This window comes from Miniopterus schreibersii (genome assembly GCF_964146895.1).
Source record: "Miniopterus schreibersii genome assembly, chromosome: 15".
Taxonomy (NCBI): domain Eukaryota; kingdom Metazoa; phylum Chordata; class Mammalia; order Chiroptera; family Miniopteridae; genus Miniopterus; species Miniopterus schreibersii.
In genome coordinates, this window is record NC_138115.1 from 28648626 (window position 1) to 28672765 (window position 24140).

The 24140-nt window shown below is 40.6% G+C and overlaps 2 protein-coding genes across 5 annotated transcripts in view; one reads left to right on the forward strand and one right to left on the reverse strand.

Moving 5' to 3' along the window:
• STAG1 (STAG1 cohesin complex component) overlaps positions 1 to 9579 on the forward strand; it is a 273379-nt gene extending 263800 nt beyond the window's left edge. Inside the window, exons 30-34 of one of the 2 annotated variants that reach the window (XM_081160341.1) lie at positions 3313 to 3487; positions 5387 to 5497; positions 6029 to 6143; positions 7429 to 7509; positions 7597 to 9579. In XM_081160341.1, the coding sequence (XP_081016467.1) occupies positions 3313 to 3487; positions 5387 to 5497; positions 6029 to 6143; positions 7429 to 7509; positions 7597 to 7620 (506 nt within the window). In that variant the 3' untranslated portion in view covers positions 7621 to 9579. The remainder of the gene's footprint in view (positions 1 to 3312; positions 3488 to 5386; positions 5498 to 6028; positions 6144 to 7428; positions 7510 to 7596) is intronic. The other variant, XM_081160342.1, reaches the window with a different exon arrangement.
• Positions 1 to 24140, reverse strand: part of PCCB (propionyl-CoA carboxylase subunit beta) — a 96189-nt gene that overhangs the window by 30577 nt on the left and 41472 nt on the right. Inside the window, exons 11-16 of one of the 3 annotated variants that reach the window (XM_081160350.1) lie at positions 18513 to 18620; positions 18161 to 18261; positions 17656 to 17754; positions 16378 to 16477; positions 15102 to 15181; positions 13605 to 14299 (exon numbers count right to left, since the gene is read on the reverse strand). In XM_081160350.1, coding sequence (XP_081016476.1) covers positions 14201 to 14299; positions 15102 to 15181; positions 16378 to 16477; positions 17656 to 17754; positions 18161 to 18261; positions 18513 to 18620 — 587 coding nt within the window. In that variant the 3' untranslated portion in view covers positions 13605 to 14200. Of the gene's footprint in view, positions 1 to 13604; positions 14300 to 14870; positions 15182 to 16377; positions 16478 to 17655; positions 17755 to 18160; positions 18262 to 18512; positions 18621 to 24140 lie in introns of those variants that run through there. The other 2 variants (XM_081160349.1, XM_081160351.1) reach the window with 2 other exon arrangements.

The window sequence follows — 24140 nt, forward strand, 5'->3', positions numbered from 1 at the left end:
AGCTTTCCATTTCTACCACTTGGATGGATTTTTTTTTTATATTAAAATAGTGATGGCTGCCCAGCCAGCATGGCTCAGCGGTTGAGCATCAACCTATGATCCAGGAGATCGAGGTTCAATTCCTGGTCAGGGCACATGCCTGGGTTGTGGGCTGCATCCCCAGTAGAGGGTGTGCAGGAGGCAGCTGATCAATGACTCTCTCATCATTGATGTTTCTATGGCTCTCCTTCATCTCTCAGAAATCAATATATTTTTTTAAATAAAAAATAAAAAAATAAGATAGTGATGGCCAAATCTGATTTTATATAACACTCATGAACTGTGAGGAATGAGGCAATGAATTATAATGAAAATGTGATTAATAGTCAATATTCATGTATCTAAAAAGACTAAAAATTGCTTTATTAGAACAAAGCGTTACTCTTAAACTAAGGGAAAACTCAAAGGTAAATGATTATTTCCTCAAATAATCTTCCCCCATCTTCATGATTCTCCTAAGAAATTTTCTCCAAACCAAGAAAGGAGGGCAATGATCTGAATCCTATGATCTTGCTGCTTTTTGCAGTTTTCTATATACTTTTCAGCCTCTCACCTCTCTACTGCCTAAAAAATAGTGACTCATCAAAGATTTTGCTAAAGTCTGTGGCAAAATTAGAATTTAAATCTAGTGTTTCTTTCATCACTGAGGAGGCAGTATTGACTATTGATGAAAAGTACAAACTCTAAAATCAGAGTCCTAAAATTCAAATCTGGCTTTCTCATTTTCTAACTGTGTGACCTTTTAGCAAGTTACTTAACCTCTCTAAGCCTCATGAAGGATGAGGGATGAAGGATGATCAGAGTACCTATCCTGTCAGCAGCTGTGGATATTAAATGAGATACCCCAAATAAAACACTTAGTACACATACTTATTTAGCACAGTGCATGGCATGTAGGTAGTCAATAAATGTTAGCTGCTGTCAGGATGTCATCATCATATAGTAAGGTCTCTTATCACTCAGTAAATTAGGCTGACTGTATATTTTAAAGAGAATAAAAGATTTGAAAATATTTACAGAATTAGTTTAAGATTTCCTTTCAAGTTTCAACTGTGACTTAAAATCTTTTGGATCCAGCGGATGCAAATACAAAACCCTGTCTTTGTACTGTAGGATCCTGAACTTTTCTCTAAAGATTACTCTAGTCGTTTCCTTTTGAAAATGTCTTCTAGAGTAGCCATATCCCTCCCCCCCTTTCTCCATATATGTATTTTTTTTCCTCTTCCCAGCTTTTCATAGATATAATACTCATATTAGCCAACATTCATCAAATCCTTATTGTCTACCAGGAATGTTTTCTGTGCATTACATCATTTAATTATTCATTTGACTAACATTTGTAAAGCACTTAAGTAACTCCCCAGCACATAATAAATGCTGTATAAATATCTTTTTATAAATCAACTGAGTTCAACACTATTATCTAGATTTTATACAGAAGAAACTGAGGCCTAGAGAATTTAAATAACCAAAAAAAATCTTTTTTCAATAATGGAGCTATCAGTACGATTATCTTTAGGACTAAGAGAAGCATATATAGACCAGATAACCTAATTTGGTAATTGTTAAGTTGCAAAAAAGAAAACTTGCTTTATGTCAATTTGAAATTTACCAGGTGACTAAGGTTATATGCCGAAAATCTTCAGGCAGCAGTGTTTCATCTATTTGGTGTAACGATGACAGAACTTTGCAAGAAGTGTTTCCATTGCAGAGTCTTTAGAGGTTAGGAGGATCTCTTTACGAAGAGTAAGTTCTTCCTGAAGTCATTCATTCATTAAGTCTTCACTAAGCACCTTCCTAAGAACCGTGCTAGATACTGGAAATGAGGTATTAATAAAAGAGCTCATAGTAAAGAAGGGAAGACAGAGAAGCAGGCAGTTTCAGTTCAGCCTGGTAAGTGCTCTGGTTGGCCAGAAAGGTTCCCTGGGAACATACAGGAAGTGTCCAAACTTTTAATGAATCAGGAAAGATATTCTGGAAAAGATGATATGTAGTAGAAAGCTGAAAGATGAGTGTACCAGGTTTAGAGCCATTCTTATGACCATTTTTATATCATTCTTATCATAAAATTTTAAGTGCAGCAAAGAATAAAAGCTTTGAATTAAATGTTGAATGAAAGTGGTATGAATAAAAGATAAAACATTCTTGCTGATTAAAAAGAGATTCAGTATTGAGCTTTGGATTGGTGGAATGACCTTAATCAAACAATAGGTAGGCATTTCCTGGGGCAGAAAAGCTAACAAAATGTATACTTGCATCTGACAAATTTTTGGAAACTTGAGAAATACAGAGAGAGATGGAATGCTTATGGCAGATGAGGGACCTAACATGCGCACATCTCTGAGACTTAATGGGAGAGGAAAAACAATGTGAAGACAGCAGTAGTATTTTTTTAAGTCTTCCATATTAAGAAAATAATTTAGAATTTTTGTGGTAGGAACTTTTAATATTTTATCAGGATATAGTTTAAGTATGCAAATAATGCTTTAATCTGCTCTAATCTGAAGATCTTCAGAAGAAGGAAAAAACTTCCTGGTCTCTTGAAGAAACTTAAATCTAATTAGAGATAACATATGCACATGACAAATAACCTGCCAATGCAGGACAGTGCACAATTTAGTCCTAGTGAGCAGGAATGATTGTTTCCTCTAGAAGTTAAAAGAATGGTAAGTGGGGTTGGATGGGTGATCAGGGAAGATTTCTCTGAAGAGGTAGAATTTAGAGGCATAAAAACAATGAGTCTCTCAACCCATCTCCACATGAATGAACTAGGGAAAGGATATATTTCTCTGGTGGCCAGTTTTCAGCTGTATAACAGGATTTGCTGATCTCTCAGTAAAGGCCATCCAGACTTTAAGTGCTGCTGTATGGGACCCCTGTAAGGCCCAGTAGGCCCTTTATTGCTTGAGTAAAGGAAGGTTATGGGGGTCTCAAGCCGGCCCCATTCTTCCCCTTTTACCGTGAATTAATCCTTAAGAGATGTAGGGACTTGGAATAGATGGTAATGTGAGCATGGCTAACATTTGATGGTTATATACATTACCTCATTTAATCCTTACAAATCAATATGGTTGGGTACCAATATCCCCATTTTGAATATGAGAAACCTGAATTGTGGAAGTTTAACTTACACGAAGTCACACAAGTGAGGAGTATAACTGGGATTCAAACAAGGCAGTGTAACTCCAGAGTCATGTTCAAGTCTGTGCTATAACTTCTACCAGAGTTCACTTCACCCATGACATTCTGTGGCTCTTCACTGAAATTTTACAGATGAAAGTCTGGATAATACATGGCTAAATAGGACTGACACCATGATTCAGACTCCTGGACCCCTGCCAGCACCACAGCTCACTTCTACAGTCCTGCGGGAGAATAGCCGGCCGCTGGGAGAGCAGATTCAGGAACCTGAGTCTGAACATGGTTCTGAACCCGACTTTTTACACAAGTAAGTAGTAAAAGTTCATTTTCTTGACATAAAACCTGTAACTGTTACTGGTCAGTTCATGAGAAAATAAAACCACAAATAAAGGTTAAATAATTTACATTCGAAGATGAGTAAGTCTGCAAATGCTTGTAGATATATATCAAAGTCCAGAGGCTTTTAAATGCATGATGTCGCATTAAATGCTACTTCCAGTTGCACATTCATTGGGCAGGTCTGTTTCTTCTAAGGGACTTGCCAGGAAGACACACAGGTTACTTTCTTGGCAAAAAAGCCTATACTAGTCTGAACACCAAATAAGTAGACTATTACTTTTATCATCCATTTAATTAATAGTACTTTATCTTGGTTAAGTTTATATTTTAAACTTAAACTGTGGATTAAGAATTAACCCTTTGCGGTCGTTTGTCTACTCTCAGCCACCAAAGCTTTTTTACCGTTCCAGTCATATGTCTGCTCTCAGCCACCACAGCAAGGAACCGTACGAATCTTAACTCTATTCATTCATGTATCAGTTCATAATTTCTCTGAAAGCTCTTAATTCCGACCAGTACGACACCCATGTCCAAATTTAATACGACCGCAAAGGGTTAAGATATTTGATAAATTCTGGGAATTAGTAGAATTGCTCTTTCGCTAAGAGAAAAATCAAGATCTTAACCTTTTTCCATAGTAGCAATTAAAATGCTTTCTAGTACCAGGGCTCTGAAAAATGTGATTGCATGACTTCTGCTATAAAAACCTTAACTTTTGCTATGATATTTTCTGTCCAACTTTGAAATTCTCTTAGCTCCTCGCTTGCATTCCTATTCACACTGGGGTAATACTTCGAGTTACTGTGATGGATAAGAGAGAATTCTCACCTGAACTGAGCAAATTTAGCTGGTTGGAAGTGGAAAGAGGCGGTGTTAGAAGTATTCAGATCCTCGGTTTTCATAAGGCATCTTTGCTCTGAGGACCTCCCTTTCTACAAAGCTGAAGGGATAATTGTCAGCCACTGAGTAACTGGGTGTTCTTACAGGGCGGGTTCTTTCTTGAGCCGGTTGCCTTGCTTCCCTGACCTTACTACTTGTCAGTTCTCCTAGCTGTGGTCTGCCGCCTTTCCCCTGCTACAGGTTTACAGGTTTCATCAAGGTGGTAGTCCACATAATTATGTAAAGGAAGCTGCTTAGAGAGAACTTCATGCAACATATTTTATCTACTAAAAATCATTAAAGTTTATATCCTATAAAAGTCCCAAGAGGCATGTTTATTGTAGGTGTTCATGTGCAAATAAGCATTGAGTACAGGTGGAGATTTGGCCCAGCATGTACCTGACTCCACATCTCCCTTAGGAGGACTGAGAAAAACTGTTATACCCTTCCTTTTCAACTCTGGAGGGTTCTGAGCTACTAGGCCGGCATCATTTCTGTCCCTTAGGGGACTGGCTGCCCAGAGACAGCAGCTGAATACAGAGATCTAAGAGGCACTTGTTTAGCAGGGATTTGAGGAATGAAGCTGATAACTTAAGCACCTGTAGGGGAGGAAAAAGTTTTTCTCCACCCTCTTAGGTCCCTGGGCTGACTCTAAAGTCTGTCTCCAGGACCTTTTTTGCGTTTACTGCTTAATTGCCTTCAGCTCAAAATAACATCGCAAACAGGCATATATTGGGATTTCCTTCACACCTAACAACTAGCCACAGCCAGCTTCTCTTAGAGACTGAGGAATCTACTTGGGCAACTTACTGCCATTTCTACAAAGGCAGATCCTTGGATAATGCTCTCCCCCTTGGCCCTGGAATAAATCCAGCTAACTACCCCTACATGGGGATTAGGCCAGCCAACTATAGCCTTCTTAGCATGGGACGTATTAGCTAATTTCATTATCTGCTGCCACAAAACAAGTAATCGTGCTGTCTCTTAGTCCTCAGATGCAGATCTCTTGGTTAGGCCAGCCAAAATTAGAAGACTTAAATCGGAAGGACAGAACAGGAATGAACTACATGAAAGTGAGAACTGGAGTGAGGCATGCCGTGTAAGTGTCACATCCAGTATCACAAGCACATGACTGTATGTGATGCTGGTCATTTTGTGGAATGACTTGCATTTCTCTGCTGTTTGATCTTAAGAGTTAAAAATCATAATTCAGGATCTGCTCTGCAGCATAGGAATGGAGGCCATGGGCCCTTTGAGCCTTTCATTGTTTAAATCCTGTGCTGCTACTTGCTATGTGGCTTTGGACAAACTCTAAACCTCTGTGCTCAGGTTTCTCATTTGTAAATTTGGGATAAGAGTGCCAACTACTTAAAAGTTTTGTGGGAATAGATACATAGCTAAATAAATGTTAACTGCTATTACTGTTACTGCATTTAAATTACGTTTCTAATGAGTCAAAGTGATATTTTGAGTGAAATGATCTTTAATTAGAGTTCAGTATCATAATTTGTGTGGTCTATAGGTTGTAATTGGAAGGTGTGCTTTCATTAGTTAGAAAGCCTAATAAAGAGCCAGGGCTCCAGATTCAGTGAATCTGAACAGCTTTCTGACTGTGCTTTTCCCTTCTCAGTCGGGGCCTAATGGAGGAAGATGCTGAGCCCATCTTTGAAGATGTGATGATGTCATCCCGGAGCCAATTAGAAGATATGAATGAAGAATTTGAAGACACCATGGTCATTGATCTGGTAAGAAAATTCAGTGCATTTTTCTTCCTTAAAATATATGAAGGTGTTGGTGAGGGATGTTTTTGAGGGGGAGGTAACACTGACCAACAGTGGGCATTCAGTTTATGTGGTTTTTAAGCCTGCTTAAAGCAGTCAGATTTTGAGCTCTGGCAGTAAGAAGAACTGGTTCCTTCTTACTACCTTCTTGAAAAAGAACTTGAAAATTTAGTTTCTTAGTTCTAGAGGCTAGAAATCTGAGATCAAGATATCAGCAGGGTAGATCTGGCCTCTTGTACTTTAAATTAGAAACTAACAACATACACTGCGCTCCAACACGACCCAATGCAGAACATGGACTAGGTATATTAAGACATTAACTTTGTCAGGAATAATAATGCTTGGTGGTTGTTTTTTTAAAGTGCCATCCATTAGAGATACATATTGAAAGTAATTGTAGGTGAAATGACAAAGAAAAACTGAGATGACTAAATGAAACAAGATTTGCAGATGTTTGACAATGACTGAAGTTGGGTGATGGAAACATGGGAAATCCTCATACTTTCTCTTTGTATTAATTTGCTAGGGTTGCCATAAATACCACTGAGTGGGTGGTTTAAACAACAAAAATTTATTTTCTCACAGTTCTGGAGGCTAGATATCTGAGATCAAGGTATCAGCAGGGTTCATTTCTGTAGACCTCTCTGTATTGTGGATGGCCATCTTCTGCCTTTGTCTTTACATGGTCTTTTCTTCTTCTAAGCACACAAATCATACTGGATTAGAACCCACCCATACGACCTCATTTTATCTTAATTACCTCTTTACAAGCCCTTTCTCAAAATAAGTCACATTCTGAGGTGCTGGGGGTTAGGACTTTAACACATGAATTTGGAGACATAATTTAGCCCATAACATTCTGCTTTATATGTTCTAATTTTCCATGAGGTCATATCACTCTATAACTTCCCTTTCACAAGCTTGTCAATACCTTCCCACTTACCTGTCTCCAGGAATTTAGTGCAGTTTTGTCACCTACCATTTGATCAGTTTTATAGTTATATTATTAGTAGAAGGCATGTTCTTTATTTATAGGCATTTACATGTTCAATTGATTCATAATTTGAAAGCCTTTTTTCTTGTCTAAGTGATAATTAAAAACCAAACAGCTAAATGTAGGCTCCATGTAAAAGCCAGATTCTTTTCCTTTCAAAATTGTTCCTTAACAGTTTTGTATATTTATGGTACCATCAGAAATACTAGCTGATTATCAGTTCATTGTCTTGAAATAACTGGCTTCTCCTTCCAGCCCCCATCAAGAAATCGGCGAGAGCGAGCTGAGCTGAGGCCAGATTTCTTTGATTCTGCAGCTATCATAGAAGACGATTCAGTAAATGTTAAATTATTACTGCTTTTTATTTATGGTTTCTGGGTGGTGTTTTTTGCATGAAGTTAATAATTGTTTCTCATTTCCTAGGGATTTGGAATGCCTATGTTCTGAAGTCTGAAGAAAATTTACAAATCTGGAACTCTATTATTTAGAGCTAGAGGCCTATATACTGTGATAGCTTGTATGGGGGAAAAAAACACTTTTGATGTGATCTGATTTGTTTTTTAATCAAATGATTGAGGTCAATCCCCTTGTGCAGTGACAGAAGAGGAGCATGTAAATTACCCAAGGGAATGTTGGTGAATGTCACCTCAGAAAGACTGACCTAAAAAATCATTTGTGTCCTAATATTGGACTTACCCAATACAGATGTGTTTTTCTGGAAGGAGGAAAAAATTTTAAATTTTTAAAACAGCTGTCAAGATAAACACTGTTATACACCTGTTTTATGAAAACTCAGCATTGAGTAAAAAAAATATTTTTAACTTTATTTTCCTGTTGTACAATTTAAAAACCGTTTTAACATTTTGCCTTTTTATGTTTTAAAAGCTAACCATTTTTATTAAACCTATGAGTAAGCAGCTCATTTTAATTGCCGAAGAGTGTTTTGGAGCTCACTGGATTTGGTTGACCTTGTGGAATACAGAAATATGGAGGAGCAGAATATTGACAAGCTAAGATGAAATTCTGACAGTGCATCTCTGCCAAAAATCACACGCCCTCTATGGATATGGATTCCCAGATTTTATATACTCTTGAATAAAAAGGTTTATTTTTATTTATAACGGGGGCATAAAATAAGAAATGTCCATGCAGCCATTTTTCCAACAGATGCTGTACACCGTTCATTTTATATAGAATAGGGAGATTCAAATACAGTGCATTTTCTATTGGTATTTGTTCTGTGCATTTTTAGCAACTTCTACCAGCAAATAAAGTATTCTCAGTAAAACAAAAATGGTTCTCAAGTTATCAGTTTGCCGTTTTTACCGCTTATTTCATGCCCTGCTAAATTCAGGTTACATAGACTTCCATTTTCTTAAAAAGATAATCACAAATTTTAAGTGTAACATAACTGTGTCTACTTCCATGCACTTAATACCTTTTTGCGCTAATTTTGTGAATTGAGTTTACCGATTATAGAAGTATGTGCTGCATAGAAGTCTGTGCTTAGAGGGTGAAGTTCCTAAGCTTACCTTGAAATACAGCTACATTTCAGTGTTAAATGTGCATATTGAGGATAATAATTTTGGGGAAAGAAATCGCGAATCTTCAGGACAGCCTTCAGTGGTTTTAGAGTTACAGTCTGCTTAGACCTTTTATGACTTGCTGCTATTGTTTTTAAAAGCCCACTTAGTTGCTTCCTTTCTGATTTTTAAAGTAAGCCTCAATTTCCAAACCAGTCCATCCACAACTGTTTCTGGGCTGGTTTTTCAAGTAGCTGCAACAGAATCATGAGGCTTGCCCTTTTTACCAAAAACGAAAAGCATTTTTTTAAAAATCTGTGCACCCAATGATTATCTTTTGTCCAGGAAAGCAAAATGGATTTTCATCTTTTTAGTAAACAAACACAAAACATATTTTTTTCAACATTTGTGTAGTTCTAAAAAAACTCAGTTGCCAAAAATGATTTATCTGCTAATTTAGCAATTCCTGGGCTCCAGTTAGGGGGAGTGGGATCTTGCTTTCTTCCAGAGATGTGGACTTCCCCGGAAGTGAAGGGGCAGGAATGACTGGACAGTCCACCATGCCAGCCCTACCTGTGGTTCTGGCCAGGAAGCAAGCCAGGAGATGCCCTGGCACATGCACAGATTGATCCTTTGCTTGACAGTCTCATGTGGAAAACAGATGCTGACTTAAAATTGTAGATCAACAAAAAGGCTTAATATCTACTCCAATGGGTTTCCAGTTCAGTTTGAAATCAATCGAAATTTTGTATTTTCAGTGTCTCCTTGATTGGTTTTGCTAGTAATTCTGTAAATTGTACATTTGCAATATGAGGTTTTTTTTCCTTTTGTACAATTTGAAACTGATGCTTCACCTTTCCTTTAATAAACTATTCAAAATCAGGCTGTGGTAGTCATCCTATTGTTCCTACTAGGAAAGCTTTAGAGATGATTTTCTGTCCCACTACTCTTGAGAGTTTGCTCTTTCAGATAATTTGCTGCAGGGTCACAAAATTACTGTCAGATTTATTTTTTTAAAAAGAAAAATTTAGGACTAGCTCTAATTTTCTTTCAATGCTTGGATTTCCCATGAGAGAATGGGTAGGCCAAGTTGCCTATGGTTTAAGAGGAAGTCTTTTGCAGGCTGCGTTTTGGAGGCAGGATCCAGAGACTGGTCTATAGCCTGGGTCCTCCCCCTGCCTGAGATCCAGGCGCTGGGCTTATGCATGGTTGTCCCCTAATGGTGGTCCTTTAAAGACCACCTGGATTCTACATGGCCATAGAAGTGAGGGTTTTTCTTTATACTGGTGCTAGAGGTCATGTTTAAGCAGTCACACACTTTATGGGCCTGGCCATGTATTGTGGGCTGTGTTCATTAGGTGGCCTAAGTTGTCTGCAGAAAAGGCAGGGATGCAGGAGTTAAGTCAGCAGGCAAGCTCTCTAAACAGCAAAGGAGGGAAGGTGATAAGGATGGGTTTGTCTCCCTGCCAGCTCACCTTAAAGGGTATACATTTGTGAAATGAGAGCAGGGCTTTACCTTGGGACAAGCTTTCACTTGACTGTGACTTTGAGTCTACCAACCCAGAACAGTGTCTTCTTGGGAAACAAAGGCTCAGTGCCTGCTCAGGCTTTTCAGTATGAATAGACCGAACCCAGAGAGGCTTCCACCCCTGCCCTCCCAAGTGCCTTACTCTATAGAGGTCTCTATTAGGCATCATGTTTTGAAGTACATCTGCTTTCTTGGGAAACAAAAGGGGAGTCTTTTCTCACCAGCACAGAAGGGACATGGTCAGAACCTACCTATCAAGGCTGCCACATCTACCCAAGTGTGTTGGCTGGATTCCACAAAAGCCCCAGACTAAGACACTGCTTATTTAGTGGCCACAGCTCTTTCTTAGAATGGTGGCGATCCCATGCTGACAGCTACAAGAGAACATGAAGACCAGATCTCACTAAAAGAATAATGCCATACATAGCTCTCTAGAGATCCTCTGAAACCAAAAGGACATGAAATACATTTGTCAAACAGGTAAAATCTAGGCTGGCTCAAGAGAGGGGTGAGGGTCCTTCAGAGGCGTCTCTGAGTGGGCAGACTACATCTAACACCAGCACCAGTGCATCCAGAGGCTGAGAACTGGGCTGGGGAGACCAAGACATGGTCAGAAGGGAAGCTGGGAGAAGCTTTTTCTCAAACAAGCACTGGAAAGCTGCATGTGGATGTGCTCCCGTTACTCTAGCACCTCAAAGATGACTGGCTGTTACGGATGAGGGCGGGGAGCTTTTCCAATCCAGCAGCTCTCTCTGGGTCCTCTCAGACCCTCACAGTGGAGCAGACCGCCACTTTTCTCATCCAAACCCTAAGGAGCTCATCCCACCTACCTCATCATTTGAGGCAATACTCTGAATAGTTCAGGAAACAGGCTTGGGGTTCAGAAAAATCTGCCTGAGTTCAAATCCTAGCTTCACCACTCAGTTGTGCGGCTCGGGTCAAATTGGTTTACTTCCTTGGAGTAGGGGCAGGTCCTCACTTGGACTGGGACACGCCAGCACTCTGCTCACTGAACCCAAGTCCTCTCTAGTTACAAGAATCCATTTTTCTTTTTCCCCTTGATGTGAGAACACCAGCTGGGAAAGGCAATCCTACACAGCAGTCAATGAGCATGCTCACCGTCACCATTCTCGAGGCACTCTGCAGTCCACAGTCTGGTCTAGCTGACAAAGCTTCCAGGGTCTTGCAGCTTCACGTTTCCTTGGCCACCGGCTTGGCTTTTGGATGGGACTTCTCCCACTGTCTCTACTCCAAGGCTTTCTAGAAGCCTCTTACCCAAATGCTTTACTAGGCTGGTTCCCCTATTTTAGCAGGCCCAGGCACAAAGCCCTTCTCAGCATCCAGATTTCACAACCTGGTAAAACACTTCTTGGACTCCTTCCTCAAAAAGAAAAAAGAGACACGAGCTTGTTTGCTCTTACTCTTACATGCACAGTCATCCCTCAAACAGTTCAAATCCTAGATTGGCTGACCCCAGAAATTGTACTAGCCAGGCGATGTTAAGCTGTTGAGCCACATACTGACCAACCCTTGTGATTCTTCTGTAGCCAGGAGGCCTGTAAGAGCCCAGTAGTCTGCTACACCCCCTTTCCCAGCTTCCAAGGCGTACAGTCTTCCTGCTGGTTCTGTACTAGGTGCCAAAGAGTACAAAGAACCTCTGGCCAAACACAGTCTCTGCCCCTCAGGAACTTCCACTTAGTTAGGAATAAAAATATATGTAGTATAAGGGAAAAAACACAGGTGCTTTAAAAAAACAAAAAAACCTGCTATAAGCAGAATCCATTTGAGTTCACAATTTGAGACAAACTCATGGAGAAGACAGGCCTTTGAGCATGAGCAGACTAAAAAGCAAGAGTTCCAAAAATGGACACAACAAGACTGGGCTCAAAAAACTGACTAGGCAAGCAAGGGAGGAACAGACAGGAACCTACTATGTGGGCCAAAGACTTTGGAGAACAGTGTATTATCTACTGGAAGTGCTAGAGCAGCGGAGTGCAAAAAAATCAACCTGCAACTAGTCTTAGCTCAGAACAGGCTTGGGGGAGGCCACAGAGATGAGAGTAGAGACTACTGCAGGAGTACTCAGAGCCCACCTAGAATGGAGAGTCCCATTCTCCAACTGGAGAGGGAAGAAAGGTGCTCAAAAGAACTAAAAAAACTCCCAAGGGCTTAAGCTTGGCTCCCTGGAATGGTGGGATGACTGGTAGAAATGGGGAAGGTGGATGATGGTCATATACTGGCTTTGATCAAGATGAGCTTCGCCCGGCCGGGCGACCTAGGATCCAGGCGATCAGGGTTTGATTCCCAGTCAGGGCACATGCGCGGGTTGTGGGCTGGATCAATGACTCTCATCATTGATGTTTCTATCTCTCCCTCTCTTTTCCTCTCTGAAATCAATAAAGATATATTTAAAAAAAAAAAAAAAAGATGAGCTTTAAGTGATGCAACACCCAAGCAGGGCACAAAGACCTTTGGAGCCAAGGGGCTGGAGCGAGAGAAAGTCATCAGGGCTCTCACCGCAGAAAAAAGCACCCCCAGTGGGGCACACTGGAACAGGACTCCATGGTTGGTCTTTCTGCTGAAACTACTTAAAATCTCCAGTTCCAGTATGACTCTCATTGTTTTACATACTCAGTAAAATAGTTGACAAGGACAGTAGAAAACAAAGGACTCTTGACTCTCAAATTGATAACTACCCAGTTACTAATGCAAATAACTTGACCATGAACCTTCAGTTTAAAGACAGAACTACAAAAAAGTCTTGAACTTTACCTTAGGTTTATTGTTGGTATAGCTGTAGTGGTTCTGAAACTTTTATATTTATATTTATTGTAGGACTGAGCAAATGAGTAAAATATTTTAAAGGCAATGGCAGTCAGGTTTATCACTGTGGGAGAAGACATAAATATGGAATAGGGGAAGGCAAAGAAGAACCAGTATGTTAGGCTGGAATTAAAAGTTTCAGTATGAACTCATGATTTTAAAATTACACATATAATAAAAATTATATATATATAAAATAAATGTTTTAAAGTTATAAATATACTATTTATATATTCAAGCTCCCCACATACATGTATAGCCACATACCTGTTTAAATATTTCCTAGTCTGCTGAAAATACCTAGAAGCAATGATACCCCAGTATCAATGTGAACATCTAGTGCCAATTATAGCTCCTATATGACATCTAAAAGAAACCAGGGCTCTTGGAGAAATCACTATTCCAGGGCTGGGACATTATCATGTGTCAAAAACTAAGGATGTGCACACAAAAATCATTGGGACATATCAAAAGAATTAAGCCAGCTTTAAGAAGCTCCCTGTGGCCAAATCAGGAAATTTTGTGGATCAAAATAAATAACATTAAATTTTAAACAAATTCAGGAGCCTAAATTTTATTAATAAACATATTCATTCACTAAAACATTTATGAAACACGAAGCACAGATTTTAATTATGAACAATATATGACTCCCAATCTCAAGAAACTAACTCTTGGGGTAGGGTAGGAACAGGGCAGAGAGAGATAACTAACATGTGCTTGAAAATTTGACAGGGTGATAGCATAGTAAGAAAAACTATTTCAGGAAAAATGTTTTTAAAAATCAATGAGTCTAAACTGATAACAAAACAGAAGAGAAAGCCCTTCCTTCCAGTAGAGTACCAACTAATAAATGTAGACGTAATGATAGAGTTAGAAATGTAATATTCTACAATCAATATAGAATAGCTGATTGAGGCAGGGATCAATGAATACTTAAGTATTGGATAAAAGTTTGTTGACAGGCTTAAAGAAAGCTCCTAGATTAGTTATTAATTACAAAGAGAAAATGGTAACCTTTGCAACCACCACCTTAACCAAGTGATCTGAGTCAATTTCATCAATGGAAAAAACTAACATCACGTGTTTCCTAATGTGATACACAGAAAGAACACATGTATTGCTCTTACCTGGATCTAAACATCCAAAACAATCAGACAAACCCAAATTGAGGGACATTCAACAAAATAACTGGCAAACACTCTTCAAAAATGTCAGTCATGAAAGACTGTAAAGTAATAGGCCTTGTTTCCTAGAAAATAAACATTGACATTTTGGGGGAACAAAGGGTCAGGATTCTGCAACTTACTCTCAAATGGGTCAATAAAAATAATGATTATAAATTTATGGAAGAGAGGAAGCAAATGTAGAAAATGTTAAGAACTGGAGAATCTAAGTGAAGGGTACGTAACACAACCCCTGCAACATTTCTATAGGTTTGAAAATTTCCAAAATAACATTTTTTAGTGTGAGAACACATTTCTGGAAATAACATAGGGTTTTTTCCTTACTTAGAAACTATTCTGTTACATACACATACAAACATCTCATTTAACACTCAGCAAGTCCTGGAAGAATTAAAAGACAGGGCATATTATTTAAAAGTAAGGAAACTGAAGCCTAAGCAGATAAGTACTTTACCCTCAAAGCTTATCATCTCACCTGTGGAGAGAAAAAAATTAATTCTTGGGAGGGGCGGGGATGACAATACACAGAGTATCAAATAAGGGACAGCGCTCAGTGACAATACTATATAGACTGTTTTCTTGATTTTTCAGATTTCTACCATAAAAAAAGAAATTTATGCTCAAAAATATACCAATTAATATTTTTAATAAAGCAAATAATTTTACAGTAAGGCATAAATGAAATCTTTCTAGAATTTAATAAACTTAGCCATTCCAAGTAATTACTGTTATTTAGATTCTATGGTTTCATGATTGCAAAAAAGGAAGGGATGAGTTTGAATGGCCAGGCAGTAATTTCTTGGTTTATTTTTTCCTTTGATTCGTTTACAATGGAATATTTGCATGCTTCCTCCAAGGACGCTGTACCTTCTTGCTGGCTAAAACATCCAGGTCACAGCAGATTCGGGCACGTGTAGAGGAAGGCTGGATGATGTCATCCACAAACCCTGGTGAGGCACAGAAAAGGAAGATCATCTGCATCCCCAGATGATGCCACCCTCCAATCTTGTGCTCAACCTGGGCACCACCTCTGGGACCCACAGTATGAGCTGGACCCAACTTGACATAAGAGGGGCTGGGCCCTGTGAACCCTCTCCTGCATCCCTGGAACTCCCCTATTCCTCTGGCAGGTCCCCAACTTTGCAAGAAAAGGAAAATGTGACCTACCTTCCTGCCAAGATGAATTCAATAGGATATAAAGAAAACAAATGTATTTTCAAAAATAGCTACGATTTTTCCCATTCCTGTACACGAGTCCCCTACAATGTGACACTGACACTCCTCCCATCAAGAAGCAGATTCTGGCCCTGGCTCAGTCAGCTGGAGCATCGTCCCATACGCCAGTCAGGGCACATGTCTAGGCTGAGGGTTCTGTACGGGAAGGCAACCCATCGGTTACTCTCGCACAATGATTTTCTCTCTCTCTCTCTCTCTCTCTCTCTCTCTCTCTCTCTAAAATTAATAAGCATGTCCTTGGGTGAGGATTAAGAAAATAAAAAAATAATTTAAAAATAGTAAATAAAAATTTTAAAAAGTAGATTCTATTTCTTTACCTGGCTTTATGATTTGCCACAAAATGTGGCAAAAGTGACACTATGCAACTTCCAAACCTAGGCCTCAAGGCATCTTGCAGCTTCCCCTCTCAGGACACGCATGGACGAGCCTCCTAAAGAGGAGGAAACCACGTGAAGAGCGCCCAGCTGGTGGCAGCCCCAACCACGCAAGAGGCCATCCTGGACTCTCCAGCTCCAGCTAAGTGAATGATCCCAGGCAAGACCAGCAGAAGAACCACCTAGCTCAGCCCAAATCAAATCACTGATCCAAAGAACCATGAACAAAAAGGGGGGGAGGGGTTGTTTTAAGCCACTCTTTTTGTGGTGGAGTTTTACACAGTACTAGGTAACAAGAACAAAACTAAGAAATTTAGCCATTTCAGCAATGTTGTTTGGATCCTGGTTACCAAAGCAGCCTATACAGGCCCCATTGTCCTCCAATGACAACTACCCAGGGACCACCCCAACCTTTAACAGTCTTCAGATTCAACTGTAATGGCAAAAGGCAGTAACATGAGACTATTTGGAGAAAAAGAATGAGAAGTGACCCAAAAAATGAACCAAGCTGCCCTCCCCACCACAGTTCCTACCTCTCACTGCTGCAGGAAAAGGGTTGGCAAACTTGTTGATGTACTCTGCTTGAGCGTCTGTCACATTCGCATGCCCTTTGAAAATGATCTCCATAGCACCCTGTCACGAGAGGGGTTAATGAACTTCACTGGAGATCCCACTCTCAACTCATGATCATCGTCTATGGCTGTAAACTTCTTGGTAAATCAAAATGTGTTAGAGTGCCCTGGCCAATGTGGCTCAGCTGGTTGAGCACTGTCCCGTACACCGAGAGGTCACTGGTTCGATTCCCGGTCACATGCCAAAGTTGCGGGCTCTGTCCCAAGCAGGGGGTGTGCAAGGGGTAGCCGATCAATGGCTCTCACTCATAGATGCTTCTCTCTCTCTCTCCCTTTCCCTTCCTCTTTCTAAAATCAACAAAAACATTTTTAAAAATAAAAGTGTACTGGAGTGAAGGGCCAGCTCCAGGTGCCAGGGCACAGAGATAAAACTACATGGAGTCAGCCATCATGATTCCAGGGGCTGCTGACGGGATGCTCAGCTGTGGCCCTGGTAACAGGCAGCCCACACAAAACCAGGAGCTGTCTCCCCAGATTCTGTCCTACCATCCGCCAACTGCACTTATCCAAAGACATGTGGCCTATTTTCCACTATTAGATCCATGGTCCCCTGCATCAAGGGGAAGTAAAATGCTGTTTTCCTTTTTCATTACCCTGAGCCCCAAGTACAAAATTCCATGGACAGAAGAGGACACACTGAACTGCAAATGCAGAAGCATGGGGACTGAAAAATAAACCTTCACATCAGAACCGCTAAAAGCTGGCTCAGGCAGGAGGGTTATCTGGTTCAACCCCAACAGCTATTTCAAAGCAAGAAAGGGGTGGGGAACAGGCTGAGCAAAAGTCACCAGGGTCAGAACTAATTCAGCTTCTATGGATTCAAAGGAGTGGCTCTGGGGCCCTCTCTAGGAGATGAGATGGGGTTGGGGGAAATGCCCAACCCTCCCGAAGGGTAATATAGTTGACTTATCCCTTTACTGACAATCTCAAAACCCCTCTGGGCTCTTGCCACCCTGAGCATGAGATACCAGCATGGGCCTGAAGTGAGAGTGCAGGACAAGAGGTAGAGCTGGCTGGCCCTGGGGCCCCAGGAGGGAGACTTGCCAAGTTCTGGGCCCCAACTCCCTGGAGTTCTGGCCCATCCCGGCCTCTCTCCAGCATTTGCCAGCTGTGCTTTCAGCTCCTGCTGGGAGAGTACAGTCCCTAGACCCAGGAAAAGAGAAAGCTAGAGGTCCTCACCTTTGCTCCCATGACTGCAATCTCTGCTGTGGGCCAGGCATAGTTGGTGTCACCACACAGGTGCTTGGAGCTCATGACATCATAGGCGCCACCATAGGCCTAGAACAGACCCACAAGCTGAAGGTTAGGCCTTGAGTCAACCAGATGATGTCTCTGAAAGACCCCAAGAATCCAAATGAAATGAGGACAGAAAGAGCCCTCCCGGGCTACTGAAAGCCCAGTGCCTCTGAGGCCAGGGAGCCAGAGCAGAGAATCCATGGGCACAGGCCAGAGGCTTTCACAGTCAACACCCATCGTCTTTCATGGCTTTTTCTCACTGCCATTTTCAGTTCCCAGAGCTGACCACGGACATCTCTGCAGAGTGTGTCTCCAGAGCTGTAAATGCTGTCCTCACACAATTCTTTTAAGGGTGAGGGAGGTAATACTCCTCCTTCCACTGCTGAAACTCTTGGCCAGACCTCCAACCACAGCCATGCTGGTAGGAGTGAGTAGGTGAGTTTCTCACCTTCCTGGTGATGACTGTAACTTTGGGAACAGTTGCCTCAGCAAATGCGTAGAGAAGCTTGGCGCCATGCCGGATGATACCCCCATATTCCTGCGCTGTGCCTAGGTAATGAGGAAGAGTTACCAGAGACCCACAAAAGTCCTCATAAGGTCTGCCTGCCACTCAGCTATGAGGTCTTCCCCTGCGCCCCAAAGGGCCAGGAGAGGAGCAACCCTCACACAATCCCACTTCTAGACAACTGATTATGGAGAAGTCACAAATCTTCAGGGAATTTTGCAAGATCTCCAAATCAAGTGGGTATCTCACTGGGCAAAGCTACCTCCCCTGGCTCCCACCTCTGTCAATGACTTACCAGGCAGAAAGCCAGGGACATCAACAAAAGTGATGAGTGGAATGTTGAACGCATCACAGAATCGGACAAAACGAGCCCCTTTCACAGATGAATTAATATCCAAGCATCCTAGAAGAGAGAAATTATCCGCGCTGAGCTTCTGAGCAATTCCCAGTTCTACTCACAATGGGAATGTGCTCTCAGCAACAAGAGCTGATTTCTATGGAGAAACCAAAATCTCCTCTTCAGAGAATGGCAAAGGGGACCCTCACACTCCAGGAAAAACAGGACAGGCAAGAGAACCCACCTGAAACAGGCCAGAGGGCCCAGGAATGGCCTCAGCCCCACAGGCTCCCCTGCTGCGAGCACAGCCCAGGCAGATGATCAGGCTCTGCCTCATAAACTGAGGGCTGCTGTCACCTGAGGCACAGCCTGGTTTACCCCAGCAGAGCTAGTAGTGGGAGGTATCATTCAGGGGCTGGTCTTAGAGAGGCCCTATAGCTTGGAATTAAATTTTGGCCCCACCAATTATAGCTATGTGCCCTTGGGAAATTACTTCACGTTTCTGAGGCTGAGGTTCCTCTCGTGCAAAGGAGGGATGTGATTACCTCCTACCAAGGTTGTATGGATTAAAGGAGATGGCATCTATAAAGTGGCATGAAGTAAAGAGCTCAATTACTAGTAAATCTCCCCTCCTAGAAAGGTTCTCAACATATTCTGAGGCCAGCATTACCCTGATACCAAGAGGAGGAGATTATGACAGAGAATGCAGACCAAAATCCCTCATCAACACAGAGGCAAAAATTCCTATTATCAAATCAAACTAATATAAACTAATGCATCATGACCAAGTGGCATTTATCCCAATAATTTAAGGATGATTTAACCTGCAAAAACCAGTAAAACTATTAAGTAAAGTAGTAAAACTATATGGTCATCTCAACAAAAGAAAGCATCTGACAAAATTGAATATTCATTCATAATTAAAAACTAGCAGTAAACTAAGACTACGATGGAACTTCTACAATCTGATAATCTACAAAAAAACTTAGCATACAGGTAGATAAGAATAAATAAATCTCCAATCTGATCTATACCACTGCTGTCCAGAAGAACTTGCTATGACGATGGAAGTGTGCTCTGGCTATGCTAGTCAACGTGGTAGCCACTAGCCACATGTGGCTACTATGCACTTGAAATAGGGCTAGTACAACTGAGAAACTAAGTTTCTAATTGTAGTTAATATTATTTATTTACTTATACTATTTTAATTATTTCAGATTTAATTATTTTTAAAGTTTAATAGCTAGCATATTGGACAGATCTATATTTTCAAGCAATCCCTATCAAAATCATAGAAGGTTCTTTGGTAGAAACTGATAAGCAGATTCTTCTAAAATTCATACAGCAATACAAAGGAGACAGACTAGTCAAACAGTATTTAGAAAAAGAACAAAAGTGGGAGACGTACACTAGCTGACTTCAAGACTTACTTACAAAGCAGGTTTCTCAACCTTGGCACTACTGCCATTTTAGACTGAATAATTATTTGCTGTGGGGATTTGTCTTGTGCACAGAGGATGCTGAGCAGCATCTCAGGCTTCTACCCTAGATAGGCCGCCCCCTCATCCGCACCTGTGACAACCAAAAATGTTTCCAACATCACCAAATGTCTCAAGGAAATCAAAATTGCCCAGGTTGAGAACTATAAAATTATAGTAATGAAGACAGTACAGCATAGGCATAAAGGTAGGCGAACACAACAAGAGGACAGAGTGTGAAGAAATAAACCCACAACCTGACTTTAGACCGGGTACCAAAACAATTCAATGTGAAAAGAAAGTCTTTTTACAAATGGTGATGGAACAATTAATCATCTGTATGGGGAAAAATGAAAGTAGACTCCTGTTTCATCTATAAATCATATGCAAAAATTAACTCAAAATGGATCCTAAACCTTAACATAAAACCCAGAACTACAAAGCTCCTAGAAGATAATATATGACTCTCTTCGCAACCTTGTAGTAGGCAAAGATTTCTTGGCCAGGACACAAAAAGCTCTAATAATTAGTAAAAACACTGATAAATGGGACTTCATCAAATTTTTAAATAATGGGTCAAAAGATACCATTAATTAAGTCACACGCCAGGAAAAAAAATATCTGCAATACATATATCTGACAAAGGACTGATCACATCCAGAATATATGCAGAACAGTAGAAATCAACAATAAAAAGACAAAACAACTAAAAAAAAAAATAGGCAAAACTTCCCTCTTTTAAAAAAATTTATCTTTATTGATTTCAGAGAGTGGGAGAAGGAGAGAGAGATAGAAACACCAATGATCAGAGTCACTGACGGGCTGCCTCCTGCACGCCTCCGACTGGGGATCGAGCTCACAACCCGGGCATGGGCCCTGACCGGGAATCGAACCGCGATCTCCTGGATCCTCGGTCAACGCTCAACCGCTGAGCCACGCCCAGCCGGGCCAAAACTTCCCTCTTGCCAAACACATTTTCTGAGATGATAGAAATGTTCTATATCTTGTTTTGGATGGTGATTACAAGGCTGTAAACAACTGTCAAATTGACAAAACCTATCAAAATAAGCCCTTGAAAGTTGTGCATTGTATTGCATGTAAAGCATAACTCAATAAAAGAAAAATGTTTACAATCTCCCCTCCTTCGTCTCTATTCAAAATCTATGTTAATAACCCGAAATAAAGAACCTGAGTCATGAGTCAGAGGATGAAGACAATCCTAAACTAAGAAACTGTGGAAAGGACAAAGAGAGACTAAAAATCAAACAAGCAAACAAAAAGAAGAATACTAACAACCCAAATAAAAGGTAATCATATGGGAAATGAACAGTCAGAAATGGAAAGCCTGTGGCCCTGAGCTGCAACAAGCAGGCCCCAAGTCTAGGGGCTGGACCTTATCATTCCAGGCCCTGGTCCCAGGCTTGTCACTGCACCTGCATCCAGAGAGCACCCAGTTAGCCCTAACTCTTACAAGGAAAAACTGAGAACCAAATGGAGACCTCCTCTGTGAGTCTCAACAGTTGCCTTTTAGTAACAAAGGGAATGAATAAGTTCATGAAATGAATAAGGCTTTCTTCAAAAAAGCAGTAACCTACTGAACTTCCATACCATGCCACTCCATACACATGACCAAGAGTTAGAGTCAAGAAAAAGGGAAGTCAAGGAACCACAATGGAACCAAGTGTTCAGGCTCCAGCCAGGACTGGGGTGGGCCCTGGAATACACACTCTAGATATTTGTAGATAAATTTCCCAGGGCAAGACAAACAGTTTCTTAAAAAGTGGGCTTGTGCCCTGGATGGTGTGGCTCAGTTGCTTGGGCATCAATCATCCTGTGTACCAAGAGGTCCCCGGTTCAATTCCAGGTCAGGGCACATGCCTGGGTTGCAGGCTTGCTCCCTGGTAGGGGCTGTGCAGAAGGCAACTGATTGATGTTTCTTTCTCTTTCTCTGTCTCTATGGTGTCTCTCTCTCCCCCTTGTGTGTGTGTGTGTGTCCCTCTCCTTTCCCCTCTCTGTAAAAATCAATAAAATATGTATTTTTATAAGTAGGCTTGTGAAAGTCAACCTGTGCTGTTTGGCACCAAAACCTGCAAATGCAATCACAGAACAAGAAAGATCTCTAAGCAGACACAGGAAATCATGCGAAGTCCACAACAGGGATGGAAACAGCTAAGGAGAAACTGAAGAGGTATGTGAATAGTTGAGATATTACTCCAGGACAAAATGCATTTTCAATATGTGTAAATTCCTAACTTTAAACACTTTTTCTAAGCAATAAAATGGTAGAGTAGGTAGCTCCAAGCTCTTGTCCTCCAACAGAAATTTAAAAAACAACAAAAAACAGAAACTGTCAGAACCAACTTTGTCAAAACTCTGGGACAGGCAAAGGTTTATAACTAAGTGAAAGCTGAATCAACAAAAAGGCAACTTAAAAACAGTAAGAAAGCTTTGTGGCAGTTTTCATTACACTTGTACCACTCTCTCCCTGATTCTAGAGGGAGCAAAGATGACCTCAGTCACAAATTATTGTGTAGATCTGTTCTAACTTGTCTCAGGGCTACCTGAAAGGTTGATACAAGACTTTCACCTCTGTTTCACCTAACTCAGAACTTACCCAGGCAAGAAAAGTGACTGGCATTGCTCAAAAACATTCTAAGGCAAAAGAACAACCTACAGATGTCTGGAGTAAAAGATTATGGTTAAGATCACCTAAGGCCTGGGAGAAAAAATAAAGTTCCTTTGGGAAATTAGAGTATTCAAGAGCACCTGTGTATACAGGGTACTTCAGAAAGAAATAGATATTCCTAGGACCAGGTGCATGCTCAGAAAACACCTTGAGATTAATGAAAATGAAAACACAGTATTACAAAACAAAACACCTAAGAAGACATTAAGTTTAACCTTGGGCTGATCCCTAAATTCAGTTTAAATCTGGCTAAATGTTGAAGGAGCAACCCACCACAGAGCCAAATTTGCAAAGATTAGAAAAGGTGTTTTCTTGTTTCTCTCTTTTAGCACCTAATGTTCAGGAAATCTCTATCAAAACACAAGCTAAGGAACAGAGATTTCAATAACCCCACAAAACAAGGAATATAGTCTCTGCAAAACTAGTTGGGAAGCCCAGTTGGGCGTGGCTCAGCAGTTGAGCATCGGCCTAGGATCCAGGAGATCTCGGTTCAGTTCCCAGTCAGGGCACATGCTGGGGTTGTGGGCTCGATCCCCAGTTGGGGGCATGCAGGAGGCAGCCAATCAATGACAACTCTCTCATCATTGATGTTTCTATCTCTCTCTCCCTCTACCTTCCTCTCTCTGAAATCAATAAAAGATATATTAAAAAAAAAAAAATTAGTTGGGAAAAGTCAATAGACAAGACTACTACAGTACTCAACAACCAAAAATCAACAAACCCAGGAAAAAGAGAATATGATTTCTAGAGTTTCCACAATGTAATATTCAAATGTCCAGTTTTCAACAAAGAAAAAATTACAAGGCATACAAAGAAACAGGTTAAGTATAGCCATTCAAATACATTGACAGAATCTGTCCCTAAAGAAGCCTAGACATTGAACTTATTAAAGACTTTAAAACACCTGCCTTACATATGCTTAAACAGGCAAAGAAAAACAAAGAACTAAAAAAATTGGGAAAACATTGTATGAACAAAATGAGACTATCACTAACAAGACAGAAATAAAAAGGAATCAAACAAAATTCTGGGGCTGAAAAGTACAATAAGTGAAATGAAAAATTCACTATAGGGGTTCAAAGCAGATTTGAGCAGACAGAAAAAAGGACAAGAAAACTTAAAGATAAGACAATTTGAATTATCCAGTCTGAGGAGCAGAAATGAAGAGAGAACAATGAGACTAAAGACCTATGGAATATCATCAAATGAACCAACATACACAGCTAAGCAGTACCAGAAGAGGAGGAGAGAAAATGACAGAGAAATTATTTGAAGAAATAATGTTCCAAAAGTTCCCAAATTTGACTCAAGACATAAAACTACAAATCCAAGAAATTCTAACTCCAAGTAGAATAAACTCAAATAGACCTATAATGAGATACATTGTAGTTGAACTATCAAAAGACAAAGACAGAATCTTGG